This window comes from Choloepus didactylus, chromosome 10, assembly GCF_015220235.1.
Source record: "Choloepus didactylus isolate mChoDid1 chromosome 10, mChoDid1.pri, whole genome shotgun sequence".
NCBI classification, from domain to species: Eukaryota; Metazoa; Chordata; class Mammalia; order Pilosa; family Megalonychidae; genus Choloepus; species Choloepus didactylus.
The window spans coordinates 99,200,653-99,227,562 of NC_051316.1; the positions used below are offsets into that span (position 1 = coordinate 99,200,653).

Consider the following 26,910-nt stretch of genomic DNA (forward strand, 5'->3'; position numbering starts at 1 on the left):
CTTTGGAACCATGTAAATGTCCTTTGTAATTATAAAGCAGTTTTCATTGAAAATAAACTTAAAATATTTTAATAAAAATGAATAAAATGAAGCAATCCCTAAAAACAAAAAAAACAAACAAACTAAAACATCCATTAAGTAAGTATGTATCCATAAAGAAAGTAATTATTTTGAGTAACATTAGAGCACAATATTTTTATTTTTACCCTGGTCGGTAATAAAATAAATCCTAAATTGTATTCGCTAATAATATTTTTTGTTATTTTATTGATATTGTTTTGAAACAGATGTGCAATAGGATAAAGCAAATAAATTTTGCTAATGCTATCAGGAACTAAGATTTTCAGCATTATAAAAAGATGCAAGTATAAAATCAAAGAATTTAAGTAAAAACCATACAGGTCTTAAGCTTGAATTGGCAATGTCAGTACGAACTCACTTACTTTTCTCTTTCTAAAAATGCCTGTTTCCTAGGTCTGTCCCCTGAAAAGTCCTAGAAGCAGTGAATAACCATAGCACCTAGAATATGGTCATTAATAAATAAATGCCATTGTCTGCTAAAAAGGAGGGCTCTTTGGACAAATGCCTTATTAGGGTTCTAGGGTAAAAAAATATATACTATGAGCCTGGGAAGTCTTGTGCTAGAAAGCAAAAAAAGCTATCAAAACTACTGGAGTTTTGTGACAAAGATGTAGAAGTGAACTCCCATTGGCCATAAATGGGACAGTTTGAGCATAAAAATATTCACTGTAATGGATTGAAACACATGAAATATATAAAAATATTTGAATTCGTAACAGTAGTGCAGAAAACATTGGTTATTTTTGGCAGTTATGTGGCTCCAACACATAATTCTGAAAATTGAAATGGCAGGGTGGGGGAAAAATCAAGCGGTTTGTTTTTTTTCTTGCCTTTCCTGTGCAAACTTTTTCAGGGATGGTTCCTCTTTTAGCAGGATTCCAGCTAATAAATTTAGAAAAAAATGACAGAAAATCACAATTGTGCAGCCCCAAATGAATTAATGGGTCTAGGGAAGAATTATTAGTAGCCGTTGAAACCATTAGGTGAAAGATTGATGGGGAAATTTATAATGAATGGATAAGGTTTGAACCCACTGACCAGTCTTAATATTACTAAAAATGAGAGAGCTAGATCTTATGTATCTGTGTGATACATGGAGTAAGATATATGCTAGGTATTCCAGTTTGCTAATGCTGCCTTTGTGCAAAATACCAGAAATGGATTAGCTTTTATAAAAGGGAGTTTATTTGGGTACCTTCACTGGAGGATGGCCAATGGTGTCTGGAAAACCACTGTTAGTTGGGAAGGCACGTGGCTGGCTTCTGCTCCAGAGTTCTGGTTTCAAAATGACTCTCCCAGGACCTTCCTCTCTAGGTTGCAGCTCCTCAAAAATGTCACTCTTGGAGCAAGAGTCTGCTTTCAAAGGCTGTCTCCAAAATGTCTCTGTAAGCTGAAGCTCCTCTCAGCTCCTGTGCATTCTTCAAAGAGTCCCTTTTGGCTATAGCAAGCTCACTCATTCTGTCTGAGCTTATGTAGTGCTCCAGTAAACTAATCAAGGCCCATGGTGAATGGGCGAGGCCACACCTCCATGGAAATTATCCAATGAAAGATCTCTACCACAGTTGAGTGATCAAATCTCCATGGAAACATCCAATCAAAAGTCTCCAACCCAATCAATACCAATATGTTTCCTGCCCACACAAGACTGTATCAAAGATAACGGCATTTTGGGGGACATAGTACATCTAAACCAGCACACTTGGCAAAGAACAAACAAAACAGATTCTGAATCTAACACAACTTTACAGGAAGAGGGATAGAGGAACACATTTTTAAAACACTACAAATACAGAATTGGCCAAATTCAGAATGCAAAATTCCTCAGAAAAATGGTTCAGTTTCTTTGAGAAATAAATGGATTTTCTTTTAAAAGCAGGGATGGAAGTTGGTAGGGAGCTAGTATAGTTTTTTATGTATATGTTTAAACTTAGATATATCAACCAAAAGTAATGTGTGAACTTTATTTGGATATCAGTTCAAACAAACCAAGTATAAGAAGACATTGTGAAAAAACAGGAAAATTGAACATGGACTGGATATTGGATGATATTAAGGAATTATTACTTTTGTTAGGTGTGATAATGGCATTATATTAACAAACCACAAAAAGCCCTTATCTGTTGGAAGTGCATACTTAACTACTTAAGGGTGAAGTAATACTTTGCCTGGGATTTACTTCAAAATACTCCAGCCAAAACAAACTACAAAAGAGTGAAGTAATACTTTTCCTAAGATTTACATCAAAATACTCCAGCCAAAACAAACTAAAAAAGTGCATGGAGTATGTGAAACTTGACTAGTAATAGCTGTGTTATGGGTTCATGTTATCTCTACTTTTGTATGTTTTAAAAATTTTCCATAAAACAAAGTTAAAATTTAAAATAACTTTTAAAATCCTCATTTATATATAATTCAAGAATGTTACCTTTGGATGTCTCCTCATATTTATTTGCCTTTACCTGAAAGGCACTAGGCCAGGTATCAGACATCTTTGGTTCTGTGATTAAACAAGAAAAAGACAACCCAATCAAAAAGTGAGCAAATAACTTGAGTAGACATCTCTCTAAAGAAGATATACAAATGGCCAATAAGCATATAAGAAAATACTCAATATGATTAAGGAAAAGCAAGTCAAAACCATGAGATACCAGTTGCACCCAAAAGGTTACCTATTATTAAAAAAAAAAAAAGGAAATTAATGAGTTAGCAAGGATTCGGAGAAGTTGGAACCCTTGTACATTGCTGGTGGGAATATAAAATGGTTTAGCTGCTGTGGAAAACAGTTTGGTGGTTCTTCAAAGAGTTAAACATACAATTACCGTATGACCTAGCAATTCCACTGCTAGGTATATGCCCAATGAAATTGAAAACAAGAACAGGTAGATGTACAACAATGTTCATAGCAGCATTATTCACTTTTGCCAAAAGATTCCTCATTTATCTTAAATTCATGTTCCTTACTTTAATATTTCTAGCTATGCAAGAAGAAGCCTTGAAGCTAGTGTTACTGGCCTTAGAAGATGGTTCTGCTCTCTCAAGGAAAGTTCTGGTACTTTTTGTTGTGCAAAGACTAGAACCAAGATTTCCTCAGGCATCAAAAACAAGTATTGGGCATGTTGTACAACTACTGTATCGAGCTTCTTGTTTTAAGGTAAGTACTAAGAAACAAATTACTCACATGTATGTAAGACAGAGTCTTCTTAGGATAGGGGTTACCCAGTCTGGATGGCTCAGAAATGCAGACTGCTTACTAGAATTGAGAGGAAACATTGCACCTCTACATTGATTATGTCTATGAAACTACCTATTGGTAATAGGAGCACAAATGTGGAGGTGTCAGTAACACAGAGGAGAACCTGAAGAAATAGTTTAAAATTAACTCATAATAGTAAAAAGAACTACAGAAGTCTAATTCATTTACATTTACCATCTTAAAAGGGGGTAAGGAACTATACTGAAAACTTCTTATGAGTTGGTAATCCTTGTAATTTCCTCATTATTTTTGTTAGCTCATTCCCTGTAATGATTTGAATTAAAGCCCTTAATCTCAACATGGTGTTTAAGTTGTCTTAGGGGCAATAAGGAAGTGAAAAGCTGAGGAGATTGCCCCACTCTGCATTTAGGTGTTGTTTATTGTTTGGTAAAGAGAGTAAAGAGGAACTCCAAGACATTTAGAAGTGTAGTTTCATTGTCTAAAGCTAGTGGGTGGCAACAGGTACTGAGAAAAGTGGAAAGAAGGCTGAATCCTTGAAGTTACTGCATGCTAGAAGAGTATTGGTTGCTGGCTGTGGCTTGAGAAAAGCCCAGGAACTTGGAAATAGAAAGTAGAACATCTAAATTTGAAACCAAAGCTATTTAAGTTTTTTTGCTGGTTTTATGGCCCTAAGAGTGAGATTGGTACAGACAAACAGGAAGTTTTTTGTGTTTTTTTTTTTTTGGTGGACTGCTCAGTTTGTGATAATGAGTAATTGATGATGGAAGTATGTTCAAATGAATTCACATAATTCTATTAATGAGGCTTAGACACTATCTCAGTGATTGTCATAGTGCTTGATTTCATGTCCTTAGGTCAACAATTGAAATGATTCTCTATTTTTTCAAAAATGTTTTTGGCTGAGCTCCCAAATTGCAGAGATCATTTGTAATCCTTAAGTAACTGACTAGGTTCTCACACTGTCTATTACTGGATGGTTTTTCCTCATAGGTATCATACTGATTTGTGGTTTATGGTTGTCATACATCTATAAGTTACTAATATCTGATATTTGAATAATACTAGAGAGTATTTATTATCTGTTAAAGGTATTAAAAAGTATTATTTACTAAAGTTTGGAAAGTTATTTCAGTTATATGCTGTCATTTCATCCTCACAGCACTGTAGTTTAAAATGTTAAAGCATAGTCTTTGGAAGTGTAAAAGGATATTGTACTAACTTTAACTGCTAACAGATCTCACTTGGTTGGCATTTACTTTAGTAAACTCACCATTGTCCAAGGTCTGGTCCTCAACTTTATAGGCTCGGAGACCTGAATTTTGTGGGAACATACAATAAATTCTTTCCTCAGGAACAGACTCACCCTAACCAAGGTCAGATATACCAGATTATCAGTTTTACTAATTTGTAATGAGAAATGCAATTCTTAAATTATCTGAATTCTCAAATGGGCGGATATTTTCCTGTAAAGGACCATCAGACCTTCGCTTGCTGAGCATGGAATCAGAACAAGGAAAGTTAATGATTCTAATGTTTAGTGTGGTGCTTCTCAGCTGAATGGCACATATCAGAATCTCCTATGAGCTTTTAAAAGTATGTATTTCTTGGCTCCATCTTGATTCAGCATATCTGTAGTAGAACGTTAGCTTTCTTACATACTTTTTTTTCAATGCATTTTTTATTGCAAACTCTAACATATATGTACATTTATATGTGTATATATGTGTATGTGTATATACGTCTAACAGAGGTAACTTTCAAAGTACGATTTAAGAAGTAGTTAGAGAGCAAATTTCAAAGATTATGATGGGTTACAGTTCCACAATTTCAGCTATTTCCATCATTGTAAAATATGACATACATACAGAAAGGTATTAACTGTCAAAGTACAGCTCAACAAGCAATTATACAGGTAATTGAAAAAACTGTTATGGGTTATAGTTCCACAGTTTCAGTTCTTTCTTTCTTGTGAAATATAGGATGTATACAGAAAGGTGACAACTTTCAAAGCACAATTCAGTGAATAGCTATAGAGCTCATTTCAAAGAATGTTATAGGTTACAGTTCCACCATTTCAGTTATTTCCTTCTAGCTATTCTAATACCCTAATATCTGAAATATATATATATATTTATGTAAAGTTTCAGTATTTGTAATCCTTGGTTAAATCTTATCTTGTCTGTTACTACCCCTTCTTGCTTAATCACTTTCTCGATCTTCAGGGGTGTGTAGGCAGCGACCACGCTAATTTGTTCATATTGGAAGGAGGTGAACACATTATGGGGAAGATGGCTGCATCTAATTGTTCTTAAAGAGGTTGTCGCCACTAGGTTTTAGGACTTGTCCAGCATAGGAACACTCTGGTGGATTTAAGTTTCTGAGAGATGAAACTTAGTGAGTGAATCTTTTATAGAATTTCAGATAGGAACCTAGGTATTTCGGGATTACTGTTGGTAAGGCATGGCATACTGTGGCTAGTTGGGATGTCTAGCTGGAGCTTGCATAAGGAAACATCCAGGATAGTCTCTTGACTCTATTTGAAGTCTCTTAGCCACTGTAACCTTATTTTGCTACCTTTCTTTTTTTTTTTTTTTTTTAATTTTATTTTGAAATAAATTCAAACTTAAAGGAACAGTTGCAAAAACAATACAAACTCCATACACAGAACTCCAGTGTACCCCAACCCCCCTCCACCTATACCCAGATCCACCAACTTTAACATCCTCTCACTCCACCATTTCTTTCTTTCCCTCCCTCCTTCCCTTCCTGTCTATCATCCATCATCTATTGCTCTGTCTTCTGAACATATGAGAGCAAGCTGCACACATTCTTGAACAAACAATATAGTTCACATATACATTTCCCATGAACAAGAACATTCCTGTATGCCATCACATTAAGCGCAGCTAAGAAGTTCAAGAAATTCAACATTGATAGAAAGCTTACATTCTATATTTCATTTTTTTCTTATGTCCCAACTGTGTCTCTTTGAGCCTCCTGTCCTCCATCCTCAGATCCCATCCAGGATCATCCTTGGCATTTAATTGTCATTATCTATTTAGACTGTCCTTTTTTTTTTCAATTGTGGAAACATATATACAGCCTAAATCTTCCCATTCCATCCCCTCCCAAGCATTCCATCAGTGGGATTAATCACTTTCACAATGTTGCAATGCCATCACCTTCCCATCAAATTTCCCCACACCCCAAACAGAAACCCTACACTCATTTCCCCAATGTTCCTTCCCCCCACTTCTCGTAACCCATACTCTACTTTTCATCTCTATGATCATATTCTCTGATACTTTCTTTGTGTTTACTGCGGTGCTTAAATTTAACATCTTAAATCTGTAACAATCTTGTTTTCTTTGATACCAACTTAACTTCCATGGGACACATAAACTACGTTCCTATACACCTCCATTCCCCCACGATTATGTAGTTCTTGTCAAAAATTACATATTTTACATTGAGTCCAAAACCACTGATTTATCATTACACTTTATGTCTTTTAGATCCTGTAGGAAGTAAATAGTGGAGTTACAAATCAAAAATACAGTAGAATTGGTATTTATATTTACCATGTGATCTTTATTGGAAATCCTTATTTCTTCATGTGGTTTCAGTCAATTCTTCAGTGTCCCTTCCTTTCAGCCTACACAATTCCCTTTAGCATTTCTTATAGGACTGATCTACTGGTGATGAAGTCCCTCAGCTTTTGAGTATCCGGGAATGTTTTCATCTCCCCCTCATTTTAACCTCCATGTGCTTGTGAATTTTCTAAGTCTCTGATGGTTATTGACTTCTATTTGTATTCCACTGTGGTCAGAGAATGTGCTTTGAATAAATTCAATTTTTTTAAATTTATTGAAGCTTGTTTTATGTCCCAGCATATGGTCTATTCTGGGGAAAATTCCATGATCAATAAAGAAGAATGTGTCTCCTGGTGATTTGGGATGTAATGTTCTGTATATGACTGTTAAATTTCTCTATATCTCTCTCTCTTTTCTTTGTTTCTCCATTGGTAGGGCTCCCTTTAGTATCTGAAGTAGGACAGGTCTTTTATTAGCAAAGTCTCTCAGCATTTGTCTGTGAAGAATTTAAGCTCTCCCTCAAATCTGAAGGAGAGTTTTGCTGGATAAAGTATTCTTGGTTGGAAATTTTTCTCTCTCAGAGTTTTAAATATGTCATGCCACTGTCTTCTCACCTCCGTGGTGGCTGCTGAGTAGTCACTACTTAGTCTTACGTTGTTTCCTTTGTATGTGGTGAATTGCTTTTCTCTTGCTTCTTTCAGAACTTGCTCCTTCTCTTCAGTATTTGACATTCTGATCAGAATATGTCTCGGAGTGGGTTTATCTGGATTTATTCTATTTGGAGTTCGCTGGGCGTTTATGCTTTGAATATTTATATTGTGTAGAAGGTTTGGGAAATTTTCCCCAACAATTTCTTTGAATACTCTTTCTAGACCTTTACCCTTCTCTTCCCCTTCTGGGACACCAATGAGTCTTAAATTTGGACATTTTATTTTATCTGTCATATCCCTGAGATCCATTTTGATTTTTTCGATTTTTTTCCCCGTTCTTTCTTTTGTTCTTTCATTTTCTGTTCTGTGTTTCTCAAGGTTGCTGAGTTGTTGTTCAGCTTCTTCTAGTCTTGTACTATGAGTATCCGGACTCTTTTTAATTTAGTCACCAGTTTCTTTTATTTCCATAAGATCATCTATTTTTTTATTTACTCTTGCAATTTCTTCTTTATGCTCTTCTAGGGTCTTCTTCATGTCCTTTATATCCTGTGCCTTGCTCTTCTTCATGTCCTTTATGTCCTGTGCCATGCTCTCGTTTGTCTTTAGTTCTTTGATTAATTGCTCCAAGTACTGTGTCTCCTCTGTTCTTTTGATTTGGGTGTTTGGGTTTGGGTTCTCCATGTCGTCTGGTTTTGTCATATGCTTTAAGATTTTCCGTTGTTTTTGGCCTCTTGGCATTTGCTTTACTTATAGGGTTCTTTCAGGTTATAAAAAACACCGATCTCTGATTTGTCAGATCTTCAGCTTGGTGGCATACACTTTCTCTAACTAACCAGCAGATGGCGTCTGTGAGTCACCTATTCCCCTCAATTCAGCTCTCCCCAACTTTGTCTTTGTGGTGTGTGGGGATCTGATTCTTGTGGGGTTCAATTGCTGCATCAAGTTTGGGTGTGTTGTTGGTGCTGGCCACCCTGAATGTGGGGTGTGTGCCTGAGCAGTTAGGGAGGCAGGGCAGCTTTAATAACGAAACCTCCCAGGTGTTCCTGGAGGTTTAAGACTGTTCCAAGAGTCTAAACCTTCAGTTCGGTCTCGCCAGAGATTGTCTCTGCCGCTGACCCACAAGTCCTTGGTATTGGCGTACGGTCCCTGGGATTTCGGAGTGGGTCCCTCTTCCCAGCCATACCCTACTTAGGGCCTCTGCTGAGGGAAGGCTGTGCTACTTCACAAGTGCGTGCCGTCCCTCAAGAGAAGTTCTGGGCCACCGGGCCATGCAGGGGCGTTCCCAGACTGCAGTAAGGACAGCTGGATGGGGCGTGTTAATTTCCCCCTTTTCACAAAGCTCCACCTTCCCAGCTCTGGGACAATTAGCTGTGGGTGCACTAAAGGCTGTTGTCCATGCCTGATATTGTGGTGTGTGCTCGTGTTGCTGGGAACACTTTCTGTCACATTGGGTCCCTTGGCACGTCTCTGGGCTGTGGCGCTTGTGCCGGGCAAGAGCGTTCCCAGCCCGCCGTGAAGATGGCTGCAGGGGGCATGGTTTTTTCCCCCTTTTGGCTAACCTCTACCTTCCTCGCTCTGAGACAGTTAGCAGTGGGTGTATGAAAGGCTTCCGCACCAGATATTGAGGCATTCGCACAGCCCATTCCTGCCGCGCTTTACTGTGTGGTTCTCGCTGCCTTATCTGCAGCTGCTTTTTGTTTTTTTTTTTTTTGAAAAAGAACTAGTCTGCCTCCAAATGCCAATCCCTGGTTTCCCTACACCGCAGCGTGGCTGCTGGACATTCAGCAGGCTCACTCACTCATTTCAGAATGCAGACTCCTGGTTTCACCAAGTGCACAGTCCCTGTTGATTTGGCAGACCTTGTCCAGCTGGTGCATTGCTGGAACTGGTGTTCTGGGTCACTTTCTGGCTTTTATCCAGTATTTTTCACGGAGGTGTTTTTTTCCCCTGTCTTACCTAGCTGCCATCTTAGGTTCTGTCTGCTACCTTTCTTTTTCCCCCTTTTGGTCCAGTAGGCATTTTCAATCCTTTGCTGCTAGGGCCAGGCTCATTCCTGGGAGTCATGTCCCATGTCACCAGGGAGATTCATTCCCCTAGGAGTCAACGTTCCATGTTGCAGGGGAGGTTAATGAATTCATTTGCCAAGTTGCACTTAGAGACACGAAGGCCACATCTGAGCAACAAAAGAGGTTCTCTGGAGGTGCCTCTTAGGCATAATCTTAGAAAGGCCTAGCCTCCCTTCTTATTTTTTTTTTTAATTAAATTCAGTTTTATTGAAATACATTCACACACCATACAATCATCCGTGGTATACAATCCACTGTCCACAGTATAACATAGTTATGCGTTCATCACCACAATCTATCTCTGAACATTTTCCTTACATCAGAAAGAACCAGAACAAGAATAAAAAATGAAAATGAAAAAAGAACATCCAAATCATCCCCCCATCCTACCCCATTTGTCCTTTAGTTTTTATCCTCATTTTTCTACTCATCCATACACTAGGTAAAGGGGGTGTGATCCGCAAGGTCTTCACAATCACACTGTCACGCCTTGTAATCTACATTATTATATAATTGTCTTCAGGAGTCCAGACTGCTGGGTTGGAGTTTGGTAGTTTCAGGTATTTACTTCCAGCTATTCCAATACATTAAAACCTAAGAAGTGTTATCTATATAGTGCATAAGAATGTCCACCAGAGTGACCTCTCGACTCCATTTGAAATCTCTCAGCCACTGAAACTATTTTGTCTCATTTTGCATCCCCCTTTTGGTCAAGAAGATACTCTCAGTCCCACAATGCTGGGTCCACATTCATCCCTGTGTGTCATATTCTGCATTGCCAGGGAGATTTACACCCCTGGGAGTCGGGTCCCACATAGCGGGGAGGGCAGCGAGTTCACCTGTCGAGATGGCTCAGTTAGAGAGAGAGAGGGCCACATTTGAGCAACAAAGAGATACTCAGGGGGAGACTCTTAGGCACCGTTACATGCCCTAGCCTCCCTTTTACAGCTCCATGTTTTTTTGTGTTTTTTTTTTGTTTTGTTTTTTTTAATTAATTCAGTTTTATTGAGATATATTCACATACTATATAGTCATCCATGGTGTACAATCAATGGTTCACAGTACCATCACCTCAATCTATTTTTGGACATTTTCCTTACTCCAGAAAGAATCAGAATAAGAATAAAAAATAAAAGTAAAAACGAAGACCAAAATCATCCCCGCCATCTCACCATATTTTTCATTTAGTTTTTGTCCCCATTTTTCTACTCATCCATCCATACACTAGATAAAGGGAGTGTAATCCACAGGGTTTTCACGATCATACTGTCACCCTTTTAATCTGCATTGTTGTACAATCATCTTCAAGAGTCAAGGCTACTGGGCTGGAGTTTGGTAGTTTCAGGTATTCACTTCTAGCTATCCAATACTTTAAAACCTAAAGAGGGTTATTTAAAAAGGGTTATCTATATTGTGCGTAAGAATGTCCACCAGAGTGACCTCCCGACTCCATTTGAAATCTTTCAGCCACTGAAGCTTTATTTTGTTTCATTTTTTTTCCCCATTTCAGTCAATAAGATGTTCTCAATCCCATGATGCCAGGTCCAGATTCATCCCCAGGAGTTATATCACGCTTTGCCAGGGAGAGTTACACCCCTGGGAGTCAGGTCCCATGTAGAGGGAAGTATAGCCCCAAGTTTTAGAAGAGCAAGCCTCAAGCTTGAGGGCCTGATTTATTAAGTAGTGGGTTCCTAATTTCACATAACATATATTCTGTGTCAAGATGAATGGCCAGTTTCTCACATTATCTTCACTTAGTTGTACAGTTATCGTCACTCTGAATTTTAAACAATTATCATAATATAAAAAAGCTCTTATCAGCCACTAATTATTCATCCCTAGTATTAGTGTAGTGCTGGTAAGATAGTCCTATTAAATATAGTCTATAATATATAATAGATAGTTTTTCCGTATACCACTCTTTTTAACTACTGTACCAGTGTCATACCTTATAAGTATTTCATGCTATCACTTATGTTTCTAGTGCTACTCTGTGGGTTATGTGCCTTTAAACAACCACTTTTGAACATGTTTGCCTTCAGTGCACTTATCCTTATAATACCATGATTGAACTATTATCATACCTGTCCATTACCATACCATTAATTTCACTCTCATATCATATATCTGCACATACTAGATTATCATTCCCCCTTCACTGGCTTCTGTCTATCTTAGGTCCCCTCTAGTCTACATTATAAGACACTTATTTTGCATTGTTCAGAGTTCACATTAGTGTTAACATGCAATGTCTTTTCTTTTGTGCCTGCATTATTTCCCTCAGCATTATGTCTTCAAGTTTCATCCATGTTCTAATGTTTCAAGACCTTGTGCCTTCTTACTGCTGCTTAGTATTCCATCGTATGTATATACCACGTTTTCTTTATCCGCTCATCTGTTGAAGGATGCTTGGATTGTTGCCATCTCTTGGCTATTGTGAACACCGTCTCTGTGAACATCGATGTGCAAATGTCTGTTCATGTCACTGCTTTTAGGTCTTCTGAGTATACACCAAGAAGTGAAATGGCTGGATCATAGGGTAACTCGATATCTAGTTTTCTGAGGAACTCCAAACTGTTTGCTATAGCGGCTGTACCATTATACAGTGCCACAAGCAGTGAATGAGAGTTTCAATTTCTCCACATCCTCTTTAGCATTTGTAGTTTCCTGTTTGTTTAATGGCTGCCATTCTTATTGGTGGGAGATACCTCATTGTGTTCTTGATTTGTATTTCTCTAAATAGCATCTTTATCTGGTTTTGATATTAGAGTGATGTTGGCTTCATAAAATGAGTTAGGTAGAGTTCCGTTTTCTTCAATTTTTTGAAAGAGTTTTAGTAGGAATGGTGTCAGTTCTTTTTGTAAAGTTTGGTAAAATTCCTCTGTGAAGCCATCTGGCCCTGGGCTTTTATTTGTAGCAAGCTTTTTGATGACTGATTGGCTATTCTTACTTGTGATTGGTTTGTTGATGTCTTCTGTTTCTTCTCTGGTCAGTGTGTTTCCAGAAAATTATCCATTTCCTCTAAATTGTCTAGTTTGTTGGCATACAGTTGTTCATAGTATCTCTTAGAATTTTTTAAGTTTCTTCAGGATCTGCAGTAATGTCCCCCCTCTCACTTATTATTTTATTATTTGGGTCTTTTCTCTTTTTGACTTTTTCAGTCTAGCTAAGGGTTTGTTAATCTTGTTGATTGTTTCAAAGAACCAACTTTTGGTTTTATTTATTCTCTCTGTTGTTTTTTTTTGTTCTCCCTATCATTTATTTCAGCTTTAATCCTTGTTATTTCTTTTCTTCTACATGCTTTAGGATTAGTTTGCTGATCATTTTCTTTCTTCTCCAGGTGTTCCGTTAGTTCTTTGATTTTAGCTCTTTCTTCCTTTTTAACGTATGCATTTATTGCTATAAATTCCCCCCCCCAGTACTGCCCTCACTGTATCCCATTATTTTATTTATTTATTTATTTTTTTAATTCAGTTTTATTGAAATATATTCACAAACCATACAGTCATCCATGGTATACAATCAACTGTTCACACTATGATCATATAGTTATGCGTTCATCACCACAATCTATTTCTGAACATTTTCCTTACATCAGAAAGAATCAGAATAAGAATAAAAAATAAAAGTGAAAAGAGAATACCCAAACCATCCCCCCATCCCACCCTATTTGTCATTTAGTTTTTACTCCCATTTTTCCACTGATTTTTTTTCAATTTTTTAACTTTGTTTATCAAAAAATTAAAAACAAACAGGCAAACAACAACCAAAAAACCCCACAACATTTCAAACAAAGCAATGGATTAAGGAAAACAAATAACCTAAAATAACTACTTTGCTTCCAATATGTTCCTACCATACCCCAAGAAAATTAATAAACCATGTCCAAACAGAGGAGTAAGAAAAACAAATAATCTAAAATAACTACATTGCTTCCAACATGTTCCTACCATACCCCAAGAAAATTAACAACCCCTAAGAAAACAAAGGAATAAGAGAAAAAAAAACCTAAAATAACTCTATTGCTTCCAACATGATCTTACTATATCCAAGAAAGTTTACAAACCATAATCATTCCTGAGCATTCCCATAACATTGAGATTACCCTCCATAGTTTATCTGTTCTTATTAGATTATCATTCCCCCTCCACTAATTGGTATCTCTAGGTCCCCTACATTCTACAGTATAAAACATTGTACATTTTTCACAGAATTCACATTAGTGGTAACATACAATATGTCTCTTTTTGTGCCTGGCTTATTTTGCTCAGCATTATGTCTTTTTTTTTTTTTTTTTTGTAATCTTCATTTTATTGAGATATATTCATATACCACACAGTCATACAAAACAAATCGTACTTTCGATTGTTCACAGTACCATTACATAGTTGTACATTCATCACCCAAATCAATCCCTGACACCTTCATTAGCACACACACAAGAATAACAAGAATAATAATTAGAGTGAAAAAGAGCAATTGAAGTAAAAAAGAACACTGGGTACCTTTGTCTGTTTGTTTCCTTCCCCTATTTTTCTACTCATCCATCCATAAACTAGACAAAGTGGAGTGTGGTCCTTATGGCTTTCCCAATCCCATTGTCACCCCTCATAAGCTACATTTTTATACAACTGTCTTCGAGATTCATGGGTTTTGGGTTGTAGTTTGATAGTTTCAGGTATCCACCACCAGCTACCCCAATTCTTTAGAACCTAAAAAGGGTTGTCTAAAGTGTGCGTAAGAGTGCCCACCAGAGTGACCTCTCGGCTCCTTTTGGATTCTCTCTGCCACTGAAGCTTATTTCATTTCCTTTCACATCCCCCTTTTGGTCAAGAAGATGTTCTCCGTCCCACGATGCCAGGTCTACATTCCTCCCCGGGAGTCATATTCCACGTTGCCAGGGAGATTCACTCCCCTGGGTGTCTGATCCCACGTAGGGGGGAGGGCGGTGATTTCACCTTTCAAGTTGGCTTAGCTAGAGAGACAGGGCCACATCTGAGCAACAAAGAGGCATTCGGGAGGAGGCTCTTAGGCACAACCATAGGGAGGCCTAGCCTCTCCTTTGCAGCAACCGTCTTCCCAAGGGTAAAACCTGTGGTAGAGGGCTCAACCCATCAAACCACCAGTCCCCTATGTCTGTGGTCATGTTAGCAACCATGGAGGTGGGGTAGGCCAATATCCCTGCATTCTCCACAGGCTCCTCAAGGGGGCACTGCATCTTTTTTTTTTTTTTAACTTTCCCTTCTTTTTTAAATCAACTGTATGAAAAAAAAGTTAAAAAGAAAACAAACATACAGTAAAAGAACATTTCAAAGAGACCATAACAAGGGAGTAAGAAAAAGACAACTAACCTAAGATAACTGCTTAACTTCCAACATGTTCCTACTTTACCCCAAGAAAGTTACCTAATATAGCAACATTTCTGTGAACTTGCTCCTACTATATCCATCAGAAATTAACAGACCGTAGTCATTCCTGGGCATCCCCAGAACGTTAAATAGCTTATCTGTTCTTCTTGGATTATTGTTCCCCCTTCCTTAATTGCTCTCTATTGCTAGTTCCCCTACATTCTACATTATAAACCATTCGTTTTACATTTTTCAAAGTTCACATTAGTGGTAGCATATAATATTTCTCTTTTTGTGCCTGGCTTATTTCGCTTAGCATTATGTCTTCAAGGTTCATCCATGTTGTCATATGTTTGACGAGATCGTTCCTTCTTACTGCCGCGTAGTATTCCATCGTGTGTATATACCACATTTTATTTATCCACTCATCTGTTGAAGGACATTTGGGTTGTTTCCATCTTTTGGCAATTGTGAATAATGCTGCTATGAACATTGGCGTGCAGATATCTGTTCGTGTCACTGCTTTCCGATCTTCCGGGTATATACCGAGAAGTGCAATCGCTGGATCGAATGGTAACTCTATATCTAGTTTTCTAAGGAACTGCCAGACTGACTTCCAGAGTGGCTGAACCATTATACAGTCCCACCAACAGTGAATAAGAGTCCCAATTTCTCCACATCCCCTCCAGCATTTGTAGTTTCCTGTTTGTTTAATGGCAGCCATTCTAACCGGTGTTAGATGGTATCTCATTGTGGTCTTAATTTGCATCTCTCTAATAGCTAGTGAAGCTGAACATTTTTTCATGTGTTTCTTGGCCATTTGTATTTCCTCTTCAGAGAAGTGTCTTTTCATATCTTTTGCCCATTTTATAATTGGGCCGACTGTACTATTGTCATTGAGTTGTAGGATTTCTTTATATATGCAAGATATCAGTCTTTTGTCAGATACATGTTTTCCAAAAATTTTTTCCCATTGAGTTGGCTGCCTCTTTACCTTTTTGAGAAATTGCTTTGAGGTGCAGAAACTTCTAAGCTTGAGGAGTTCCCATTTATCTATTTTTTCTTTTGTTGCTTGTGCTTTGGGTGTAAAGTCTAGGAACTGGCCACCTAATACAAGGTCTTCAAGATGTTTTCCTACATTATCTTCTAGGAGTTTTATGGTACTTTCTTTTATATTGAGATCTTTGGTCCATTTTGAGTTAATTTTTGTGTAGGGGGTGAGGTAGGGGTCCTCTTTCATTCTTTTGGATATGGATATCCAACTCTCCCAGCCCCATTTGTTGAAAAGACCATTATGACTCAGTTCAGTGACTTTGGGGGCCTTATCAAAGATCAGTCGGCCATAGATCTGAGGGTCTATCTCTGAATTCTCAATTCGATTCCATTGATCTATATGTCTATCTTTGTGCCAGTACCATGCTGTTTTGGCAACTGTGGCTTTATAATAAGCTTCAAAGTCAGGGAGTGTAAGTCCTCCCACTTCGTTTTTCTTTTTTAGAGTGTCTTTAGCAATTCGAGGCATCTTCCCTTTCCAAATAAATTTGACAACTAGCTTTTCCAAGTCTGCAAAGTAGGTTGCTGGAATTTTGATTGGGATTGCATTGAATCTGTAGATGAGTTTGGGTAGAATTGACATCTTAATGACATTTAGTCTTCCTATCCATGAACATGGAATATTTCTCCATCTTTTAAGGTCCCCTTCTATTTCTTTTAGTAGAGTTATGTAGTTTTCTTTGTATAGGTCTTTTACATCTTTGGTTAAGTTTATTCCTAGGTACTTGATTTTTTTAGTTGCTATTGAAAATGGTATCTTTTTCTTGAGTGTCTCTTCAGTTTGTTCATTTCTAGCATATAGAAACATTACTGACTTATGTGCATTAACCTTGTATCCCGCTACTTTGCTAAATTTGTTTATTAGCTCTAGTAGCTGTATCGTCGATTTCTCAGGGTTTTCTAGATATAAGATCATATCATCTGCAAACAATGACAGTTTTACTTCTTCTTTTCCAATTTGGATGCCTTTTATTTCTTTGTCTTGCCGGATTGCCCTGGCTAGCACTTCCAGCACAATGTTGAATAACAGTGGTGATAGCGGGCATCCTTGTCTTGTTCCTGATCTTAGAGGGAAGGCTTTCAGTCTCTCTCCATTGAGTACTATGCTGGCTGTGGGTTTTTCATATATGCTCTTTATCATGTTGAGGAAGTTTCCTTCAATTCCTACCTTTTGAAGTGTTTTTTATCAAAAAGGGATGTTGGATTTTGTCAAATGCTTTTTCAGCATCTATTGAGATGATCAATTGATTTTTCCCTTTTGACTTGTTAATGTGTTGTAATACATTGATTGATTTTCTTATGTTGAACCATCCTTGCATGCCTGGAATGAACCCTACTTGGTCATGGTGTATGATTTTTTTAATGTGTCTTTGGATTCGATTTGCAAGTATTTTGTTGAGGATTTTTGCATCTATATTCATTAGGGAGATTGGCCGGTAGTTTTCCTTTTTTGTAACATCTTTGCCTGGTTTTGGTATTAGATTGATGTTAGCTTCATAAAATGAGTTAGGTAGTGTTCCATTTTCTTCAATGTTTTGAAAGAGTTTGAGTAAGATTGGTGTCAGTTCTTTCTGGAAAGTTTGGTAGAATTCCCCTGTGAAGCCATCTGGCCCTGGGCATTTATTTGTGGGAAGATTTTTGATGACTGATTGGATCTCTTTGCTTGTGATGGGTTGGTTGAGGTCTTCTATTTCTTCTCTGGTCAGTCTAGGTTGTTCATATGTTTCCAGGAAATTGTCCATTTCCTCTACATTATCCAGTTTGTTGCCATACAGTTGTTCATAGTATCCTCTTATAATTTTTTTAATTTCTTCAGGATCTGCAGTTATGTCACCTTTTTCATTCATTATTTTGTTTATATGTGTCTTCTCTCTTTTTGATTTTGTCAGTCTAGCTAGGGGCTTGTCAATCTTGTTGATCTTCTCAAAGAACCAACTTTTGGTGATATTTATCCTCTCTATTGTTTTTTTGTTCTCTATGTCATTTATTTCTGCTTTAATCCTTGTTATTTCTTTTCTTCTACTTGGTTTAGGATTGGTTTGCTGTTCATTTTCTAGCTTCTTCAGTTGATCCATTAGTTCTTTGATTTTGGCTCTTTCTTCCTTTTTAATATATGCGTTTAGTGCTATAAATTTCCCCCTTAGCACTGCTTTTGCTGCATCCCATAGGTTTTGGTATGTTGTGTTCTCATTTTCATTCGTCTCTATATATTTAGCAATTTCTCTTGCTATTTCTTCTTTAACCCACTGATTGTTTAGGAGTGTGTTGTTTAACCTCCAGGTATTTGTGAATTTTCTAAGTCTCTGATGGTTATTGACTTCTAATTGTATTCCATTGTGGTCAGAGAATGTGCTTTGAATAATTTCAATCTTTTTAAATTTATTGAGGCTTGTTTTATGTCCCAGCATATGATCTATTCTGGAGAAAGTTCCGTGAGCACTAGAAAAGTATGTGTATCCTGGTGATTTGGGATGTAATGACCTGTATATGGCTGTTAAATCTAATTCATTTATCAGATTGTTTAGGTTTTCAATTTCCTTATTGGTCTTCTGTCTGGTTGATCTATCTATAGGAGAGAGTGATGTGTTGAAGTCTCCCACAATTATTGTGGAAACATCAATTGCTTCCTTTAGTTTTGCCAATGTTTCTCTCATGTATTTTGTGGCACCTTGGTTGGGTGCATAGACATTTACGATTGTTGTTTCTTCTTGCTGAATTGCCCCTTTTATTAGTACGTAGCGGCCTTCTTTGTCTCTCAAAACATCCCTGCATTTGAAGTCTATTTTATCTGAGATTAATATTGCTACACCTGCTTTCTTTTGGCTGTAGCTTGCATGAAATATTTTTTTCCATCCTTTCACTTTCAGTTTCTTTGTGTCCCTGTGTCTAAGATGAGTCTCTTGTATGCAACATATTGATGGTTCATTTTTTTTGATCCATTCTGCGAATCTATATCTTTTAATTGGGGAGTTCAATCCATTTACATTCAACGTTATAACCGTGAAGGCATTTCTTGAATCAGCCATCTTATCCTTTGGTTTATGTTTGTCATATTTTTCCCCTCTGTCTATTAATATCCTTTATTGTACCCATACCGAATCTCTTTAGTACTGAACCTTTCTCCAAGTCTCTCTGTCCTGTCTTTGTTTCTCTGTCTGTAGGGCTCCCTTGAGTATCTCCAGTAGGGCAGGTCTCTTGTTAGCAGATTCTCTCAGCATTTGTTTGTCTGTGAAAAATTTAAGCTCTCCCTCGAATTTGAAGGATAGCTTTGCTGGATAAAGTATTCTTGGCTGGAAATTTTTCTCACTCAGAATTTTAAATATATCGTGCCACTGCCTTCTTGCCTCCATGGTGGCTGCTGAGTAGTCACTACTTAGTCTTATGCTGTTTCCTTTGTATGTGGTGAATTGCTTTTCTCTTGCTGCTTTCAGAACTTGCTCCTTCTCTTCTGTGTTTGATAGTGTGATCAGTATATGTCTCGGAGTGGGTTTATTTGGATTTATTCTATTTGGAGTTCGCTGAGCATTTATGATTTGTGTATTTATGTTGTTTAGAAGATTTGAGAAGTTTTCCCCAACAATTTCTTTGAATACTCTTCCTAGACCTTTACCCTTTTCTTCCCCTTCTGGGACACCAATGAGTCTTATATTTGGACGTTTCATATTATCTATCATATCCCTGAGGTCCATTTCGATTTTTTCAATTTTTTTCCGCATTCTTTCTTTTATGCTTTCATTTTCCATTCTGTCATCTTCCAGGTCACTGATTCGTTGTTCAACTTCCTCTAGTCTTGTACTATGAGTGTCCAGAATCTTTTTAATTTGGTCAACAGTTTCTTTAATTTCCATAAGATCATCCATTTTTTTATTTAGTCTTGCAATGTCTTCTTTATGCTCTTCTAGGGTCTTCTTGATTTCCTTTATCTCCCGTACTATGGTCTCATTGTTCATCTTTAGTTCTTTGAGTAGCTGCTCTAGGTGCTGTGTCTCTTCTGGTCTTTTGATTTGGGTGCTTGGGTTTGGGTTATCCATATCGTCTGGTTTTTTCATATGCTTTATAATTTTCTGTTGTTTTTGGCCTCGTGACATTTGCTGAACTTGATAGGGTTCTTTTAGGATTTGTAGACCAATTGAAGTCCTTATCTCTAATTTATCAGATCTACAGCTTCGTGGAGTACACTTTGTCTAACTAAGCAGCAGGTGGCGTCCACAAACCACCTGTTCTCCACAAGCCAGTTCTCCCCTGCTTAGCCTTTTTGGTGAGTGGGGGAGTGAGTCTTGTGGGGTCCAATTGGTGTACCAAGTTTGCGTGTGTAGTTGGTGTTGCCTGCCCTGTGTATGGGGCGTGTTTCTGGGCAGTCAGGGAGGGGGGGTGGCTCTAACAATCAAATCTCCCTGGTGATCCTAGAGTTTTAAAGCTGGTGCAATAGTCTAATCCTTCAGTTCAGTCCTGCCACAGTTTGTCTCTGCCACTGACCCACAAGTCCTTGGTATTGGCGTATGGCTCCTGAGACTTGCAAGTGGGCCCCTCTTCTAGGCCGTGCACCCCGGGTCCTCTGTTGAGGGATGGCTGTGCTATGTCACAGGTGAATGCCGTCCCCCCAGGGCAGTTCTGGGCTGCTGGGCTGTGTAGGGAGGCTCCCAGTCTGCTGAAATGATGGCTGAATGGGGCTTTGTTAATTCACACTGCTCTACCTTCCCAACTCTGGGACAATCAGCTGAGGTTGCAGGGAAGGCTAATGTCCACGCCCAGTTTTGTGGTGTGTGCCTGTTATTTGAAGCACTTCCGTCACACTGGGTTGTCTGGGGCAGTTCTGGGCTATGGGGCTGGCGATGGGCAGGAGTGTTTCCTGTCCACCAGGATGATGGCTGTGAGCGGACACCCCCCTTTTCTTGGGAAGTTGTGGTGTTTAGTGAATTTTCTCGGCCACTGGATTATTGCGTTTTGTCTCAGAGCTCTCCTAGTTCTGGTCTTGACTTGACCTGCCCAAATAGCAAGTCTTTGAAGCTTTCTGTATTGGGCTTCTTAGAGTAATTGTTTTAGAAAAAGAAAAAAGGATTAAAAAAAAAACAAAAAAAAACAAAAAATGGGCCCTCCTCAGAGATCTAATGGGTTATTGAAATGCTAAGAGACAAAGCAACCAGGGCCATTAAGGAAAGGTCCACAGGGCAGAGAGATCAGCTTTTCTTCGGGATTTGCATATGCGCCTCAGGGCCCTTCCCCTTTCTATGTTCACCAGAACTCCAAAAATCCTCCGCTTTTATTTTGGAGTTTTTCGTGTTGTTTTTTTTCTATGCCTGTCTCCTCTCTGCTGGGCTGGCTGCTCTCAGATTCTCTGGTGTCTGGTCTCAGTCTATCTGTGGTTGGAGTTTGAATCAGTAGAATGAGTTTCCGATAAGGGCAGCCACTGCAGTTCTCCCTTCTCCTTCCCGGAGCTGACAGCCCCTCCTCCCCCGGGACTGAGCCTGGCAGGGCGGGGCGTGGGTCCCCTGGCCGCAAAAACTTACAGATTTCGCTGATCTCAGCAGTTCCACGTTTTCATGAGTGTTGTATGAAGTATGCCCAAAGTCAGATTTCTCTGTGGTGTCCAGTCCACGCAGTTCCTGGCTTTCTACCTACTTTCCTGGAGGAGTAACTAAAACATACAGCTCACCAGTCTGCCATCTTGCCCCGCCTCCCCCATTAGTTTTGATATGTTGTTTTCTCATTTTCATTCATCTCTAGATAGTTAGCAATTTCTCTTGCAATTTCTTTGTTCATCCACTGATTGTTTAGGAGTGTGTTGTTTAACCGCCACATATCTGTGAATAGTTTTATTTTTTGATGGTTATTGACTTCTAGGTGCATTCCATTGTGGTCAGTTAATGTGCTTTGAATAATTTCAGTCTTTTTTAATTTATTGAAGCTTGTTTTATGCCCCAGCATATGATCTATCCTGGAACAAGTTCCATGAGCACTAGAGAAGAATGTATAACCTGGTAATTTGGGATGTTACCCTCTATATATGTCTGCTAAGTCTAATTTGTTTATCACATTGTTTAGGTTCTCAGTTTCCTTATTCGTCGTCTGTGTGGTTTGTTCTGTCTATAGGAGAGTGGTGTATTCAAGTTTCCCTTGATTATTTGAGAAACGTCTGTTGCCAATGTTTGTCACATGTACTTTGGAGCAACCTGATTGGGTGCATAATTGTTTATGATTGTTATTTATTCTTGGTGAATTGTCTCTTTTGTTACTATATAGTGTCCTTCTTTGTCTGACATCTTTGCATTTAAAGTCTGTTTTATCTGATATTAGTATTGCTACCCCTGCTTTCTTTTTATTGTATCTTGCATGGATTATTCCATCCTTTCACTTTCAGTCTCTTTGTGCTGCTGGGTCTAAGATGAGTCTCCTGTAAACAGCGTATTGATGGTTCATATTTTTTAATCCATTCTGCCAATGTGTATCTTTTAATTGGGGAGTTTAATCCATTCACATTCAATGTTATTACTGTGAAGGCAGTTCTTGAATCAGCCATCTTATCCTTTGGTTTTTGGTTGTCAGATCTATTTTTTCCCTCTTTTGCTTTATTTCCTTTAAGTTATCCTTACTAATACACTTCAGTTTTGTACCCTTTTCTAGGCCTCTCTCTCTCCTTTCTTTTTTTCTCAGCTGGTAGAGCTCCCTTTAGTATTTCTTGCAGGGCAGGGCTCTTGATAATAAATTCTCCCAGTGTTTGTGAAAGTTTTAAACTCTCCCTGAATTTTGAAGGAGATCTTTGCTGGATAAAGAATTCCTGCTGGCAATTTTTCTCTTTCAAAATCTTAAATATGTCATACCACTGCCTTCTCTCTTCCCTGGTGTCCACTGAGTAGTCAGTACTTAGTCTTATATGGTTTCCCTTTTATGTGGGGAATTGCTTCTTTCTCACTGCTCTTAGAACTTTCTCCTTCTCTTCAGCATTTGACAATCTGATGACAGTATGTCTCGGAGTGTGTTTGTTTTGATTTATTCTATTTGGAGTCCGTTGTGCATCTTTTATTTGCATATTTATGTCATCTAGAAGGTTTGAGAAGTTTTCCCAAAAAATGACTTTGAATACTCTTGCTAACCCTTTATCCTTCTCTTCACCTCCAAAGATTCCTATGTTTGTGTGCTTCATGTTGTCCATCATTTCCTTGAAATCCATTTCACTATTTTCAGTTTTTTTCACCATTTGTTCTTTTGTGCTTTCACAATCCATCGAGCTGTCCTCTAGTTTGCTGATTCTTTTCTCTGCCTCTTCAAATCTGCTGTTGTGTGTCTTAAGTATATTTTTTAATTTGATCAGCAGTATATTTGATTCCCATTAAGTGTCTGCTGTTTTATGTCCTTAGCCATCACATTGAAGTTGTTTTGGAGATCTGTGTATTAATTGCTCCAAGTTCTTTGTGTCCTTGACTTTTTAGTTTGGTTATTTGGGTTTTCCATATCTTCTTGCTTCTTCATATGCTTTATAATTTTCTGTTGTTTTTGGCCTCATGGCAGTTGCTTATCGTGATAGTTATTTTAGAATGTGCAGGATTATTTGAAAATTTATCTATAATTTCACAGAGCTTCAGCTTGGTTGGAGTATACTTTCACTGTCCTATCAGCAGATGTCACTCTTGAGCCACCTCTTACCCTCAAGCCGGTTCTCTCCTAACTTCGTCTGCATTGAGCGGGGTACATACCAGGTGTAAATCCATTCAGTGCGCCAATTGTTCGTGTGTACTGGGGATTACCCGCCCTGTAAGAGGGGAGCAGGTCTTGCGCAGTGTGGCAGGGAATCTGCTCCAGGGCACAGTGGTCCTGGCAGTTCCCAGGGCTGCAGGTAGACTTCTCTGGAGCTATGGAGCTGTGTGTTTCACTTTCCAGCTCAAATGCTCCACAGTCCCTGTCCACCATGTGCCTGCAAGTCCCTGGAGGGTTGGGTAGGGGTTCCTGGTACTTCTGTGCAACATCCTTGCCTCTCAGCTGTGCACACTGTGGGCTTCTGTCGAGGAAGAGTGGTTGCATCAGAAGACTTCTGAATCCTGAGTTCCCTCATGGGATTATGGGGTTGTGAAGTGTTATCTCCCATGCCAGCTGCTGATATTGGCACATGGGGCTTAGAAAGCTGCTCACTCCGCACTTGGCGGCTGGCTCTAGCCATTAGTCCCCAGCTCAGTAGCTCTCAGCCATGGGGTTGTGAAGAGTTACCTCCCCAGCCAACTGTCGAGATGGATACACAGGGCATGGAAAACTGCCCTCTTCCAAGCTTGTCTGCCTTCTCCAACCACCAGTCCCCAGCATGGGGACTCCTGGCCGTGGGGCTGTGAATGAGTTATCACCCCAGCCAACAGAAGGGTGCACGGGGTTTGGAAGGCTGCTCTCTTCTGCGCTCATCAGCTGGCTCCAACCTCCCATCCCCAGCGGCGTTCCGGGCCAAATACTCACCCATCCTAAACGCAGTCTCTTGGCCTCTCCAGCTACATCCTCACTATGTGGTGTAGAAGTCCTTCCTGGCTAATGTACCCTGAAACTACTATTCCTGGAGCACTTTCTGTCCTTTATCTAGTGTTATTCATGGAGGAGAATTTTGGTCTGTCTCTCCTTATTGGCCATCTTCCCGGACCATATATACCTTTCAGTTACATGGCCTTCAAATACAGGACTTCTGATTCTTTTGCCCTGAGATTGCATTTTTCAAAGCTTCACAGATGATTTTGATTTGTATTATTAGAACTTTAATAGTACCAGGCTCTGTTAGCCACCTATGTCCATCTTCACTCAGATAAGGAGATGCTTGTGCTGCCCATGGGGAATTCTGTACTCTGGATGGTACTTGGATGAGTGCCACTATCCTTTGGTTCTTTGGTGTGTGTGGTTTTTTTTGTTTGTTTTTTTGTTTTTTTTTTCCTGTTCTTTAGGTTGATAATTTCCCCTTTTGTTTCCTCAGTGTTTATTACAGTGAAATATAGATTTTTGTGACTTCTAAGTTATGAAGTAATCAAATTCTACTCTTTGGTCATACCTAAGATTGTATTGTTTGGAATTTTGGGCATCCAAAACTTTCTGTAACAAATTTATAGATCCCCAAAGAGATTTATTTACATCAATGGTAAACTGATATTCTTTGTTAATGCTCACATTGTAACTTGATTTTCCTATGTTCATGTTCTCAGGGGCTTCCATGCCAACAACAGCAATAGAAACAACCAGTAAGGTATTCCGGAAATATTTTCATTTTATAGTTGAGGAAACTGTTTTTCAAATATTTTGAATGACTTGAACAATCTAGTCAGATCCTAGACTAGTCCTAGGTGTTCTGGGTCCTCAGCAAGTTTCAGATTTCATTGTGGCCATTTGGAAGTTTTAGTAGTTCAGGAATACATGTGTATCATCTGTTGTAGAAATCTAACCACATACCTGAATGGGTAATTAAACAACTTCACTAAAATTTGTGAAACACTGTAACTTTTGAATTTTTTTCTTAATATCACTTGAGTCAAGTATAGATTAAAGCTGTATAACTACCCTAGTGATATTTCTGTGATGGCAGAAAATTTCTTAATCACCATGTGGTATGCCTACCAGTTGACTGGATTTCTTGCTTATCTGTAGCTCTCAGTCTATTCTCTGCTGCCAAACTGATGGGTTTTTTTTTTTTTTTTTTTTTTAATTTTTTAAAACTTTTTATTATCTGTTTATTAAAATGACAAAGTACTTAAAGAGAATGCACAAGTACTTAAACAGAATGACAGCTGAGAACATAAGGCTGAGAGGAAGTAAAAAGACTCAATACCTACAGACACATTTAAGAGAATGTGTTTCAACCTGAAGCATTTTTTAGTGCATGCTGTGCAACTAGACATGACTGTCATTTGCTGTCAGAAATATTATGCTTTAAAGAAATTGAAGAACTCATAAGAATCTTTAGAATATATTACTTAGATACTATACCATTATTTAGTATTGATACTGAAAGCAGTGAAAACCTGACACGCTGTTTCCTATTTTCAGATTAGAAGTTAGCGCAACAGAATTTATATTGTTTTTTGGCACTTCACAGCCTTCAAGTAAAAAAACATGAAACAGTTTTAAAACAACACATATAAATTGTGTAACCCAACAGTTATAACCATATTAAACAGGATCTTTTCCCTCAAATGGTTAAAATGTTACATGAAAATCCACATATACATTAAATAAAAATGATTAAGGACTTTATCACCCTGTGTTCCAGTTTGCTAATGCCGCTGTTTGCAAAACACCAGAGATGGATTGTCTTTTATAAAGGGGATTTCTTTGGTCACACAGTTACAGTCTTAAGGCCATAAGGTGTCCAAGGTAAGGCATCAGCAATAGTATGCCTTCACAAGAAAGGCCATTGGCATCCGGAAAACCTCTGTTAGCTGGGAAGGCAAGTGGCTGGCGTCTGCTTGCTCCTAGGTTGCATTTCAAAATGGTGTTCTCCAAAATGTCTCTGTATCAGCCTCTTGGGGCAAACTCTGGGCTCCAAAGCATTAACAGAACTCTGCTTTCAATGGCTGTCTTCAAAATGTTTCAGTATGTTGCAGCAGCAATCTCCTTCTGTCTGAGTTCTCCTGTAGAGTTCTAGTAAACAAATCAAGGCCCATGCTGAATGGGTAGGGCCATGCCTCCGTGGAAATTATCTAATCAGAGTTATCACCTACAGTTGGGTTGTCATATCTCCATGGAAACAACCTAATCCAAAAGTTCCAATTTAATCAACACTAATACATCTGCCCCCAGAAGATTGCATCAAAGAACATGGCTTTTTCTGGAGGACATAATTTATACACACCGATACATTCCAACCCCTGGACCCCAGAAAAACATGTTCTTTCCATATACAAAATACAAACATCCTAATACAATACCACAAAAACTTAAATCATTTCA

At 38.5% G+C, this 26,910-nt stretch overlaps 1 protein-coding gene across 5 annotated transcripts in view; it reads left to right on the forward strand.

The window, feature by feature from the left end:
- Positions 1 to 26,910, forward strand: part of RC3H2 (ring finger and CCCH-type domains 2) — a 68,329-nt gene that overhangs the window by 14,650 nt on the left and 26,769 nt on the right. For all 5 annotated transcript variants that reach the window (XM_037851163.1, XM_037851162.1, XM_037851165.1 and 2 more), the window contains exon 5: positions 3,057 to 3,232. In XM_037851163.1, coding sequence (XP_037707091.1) covers positions 3,057 to 3,232 — 176 coding nt within the window. The remainder of the gene's footprint in view (positions 1 to 3,056; positions 3,233 to 26,910) is intronic.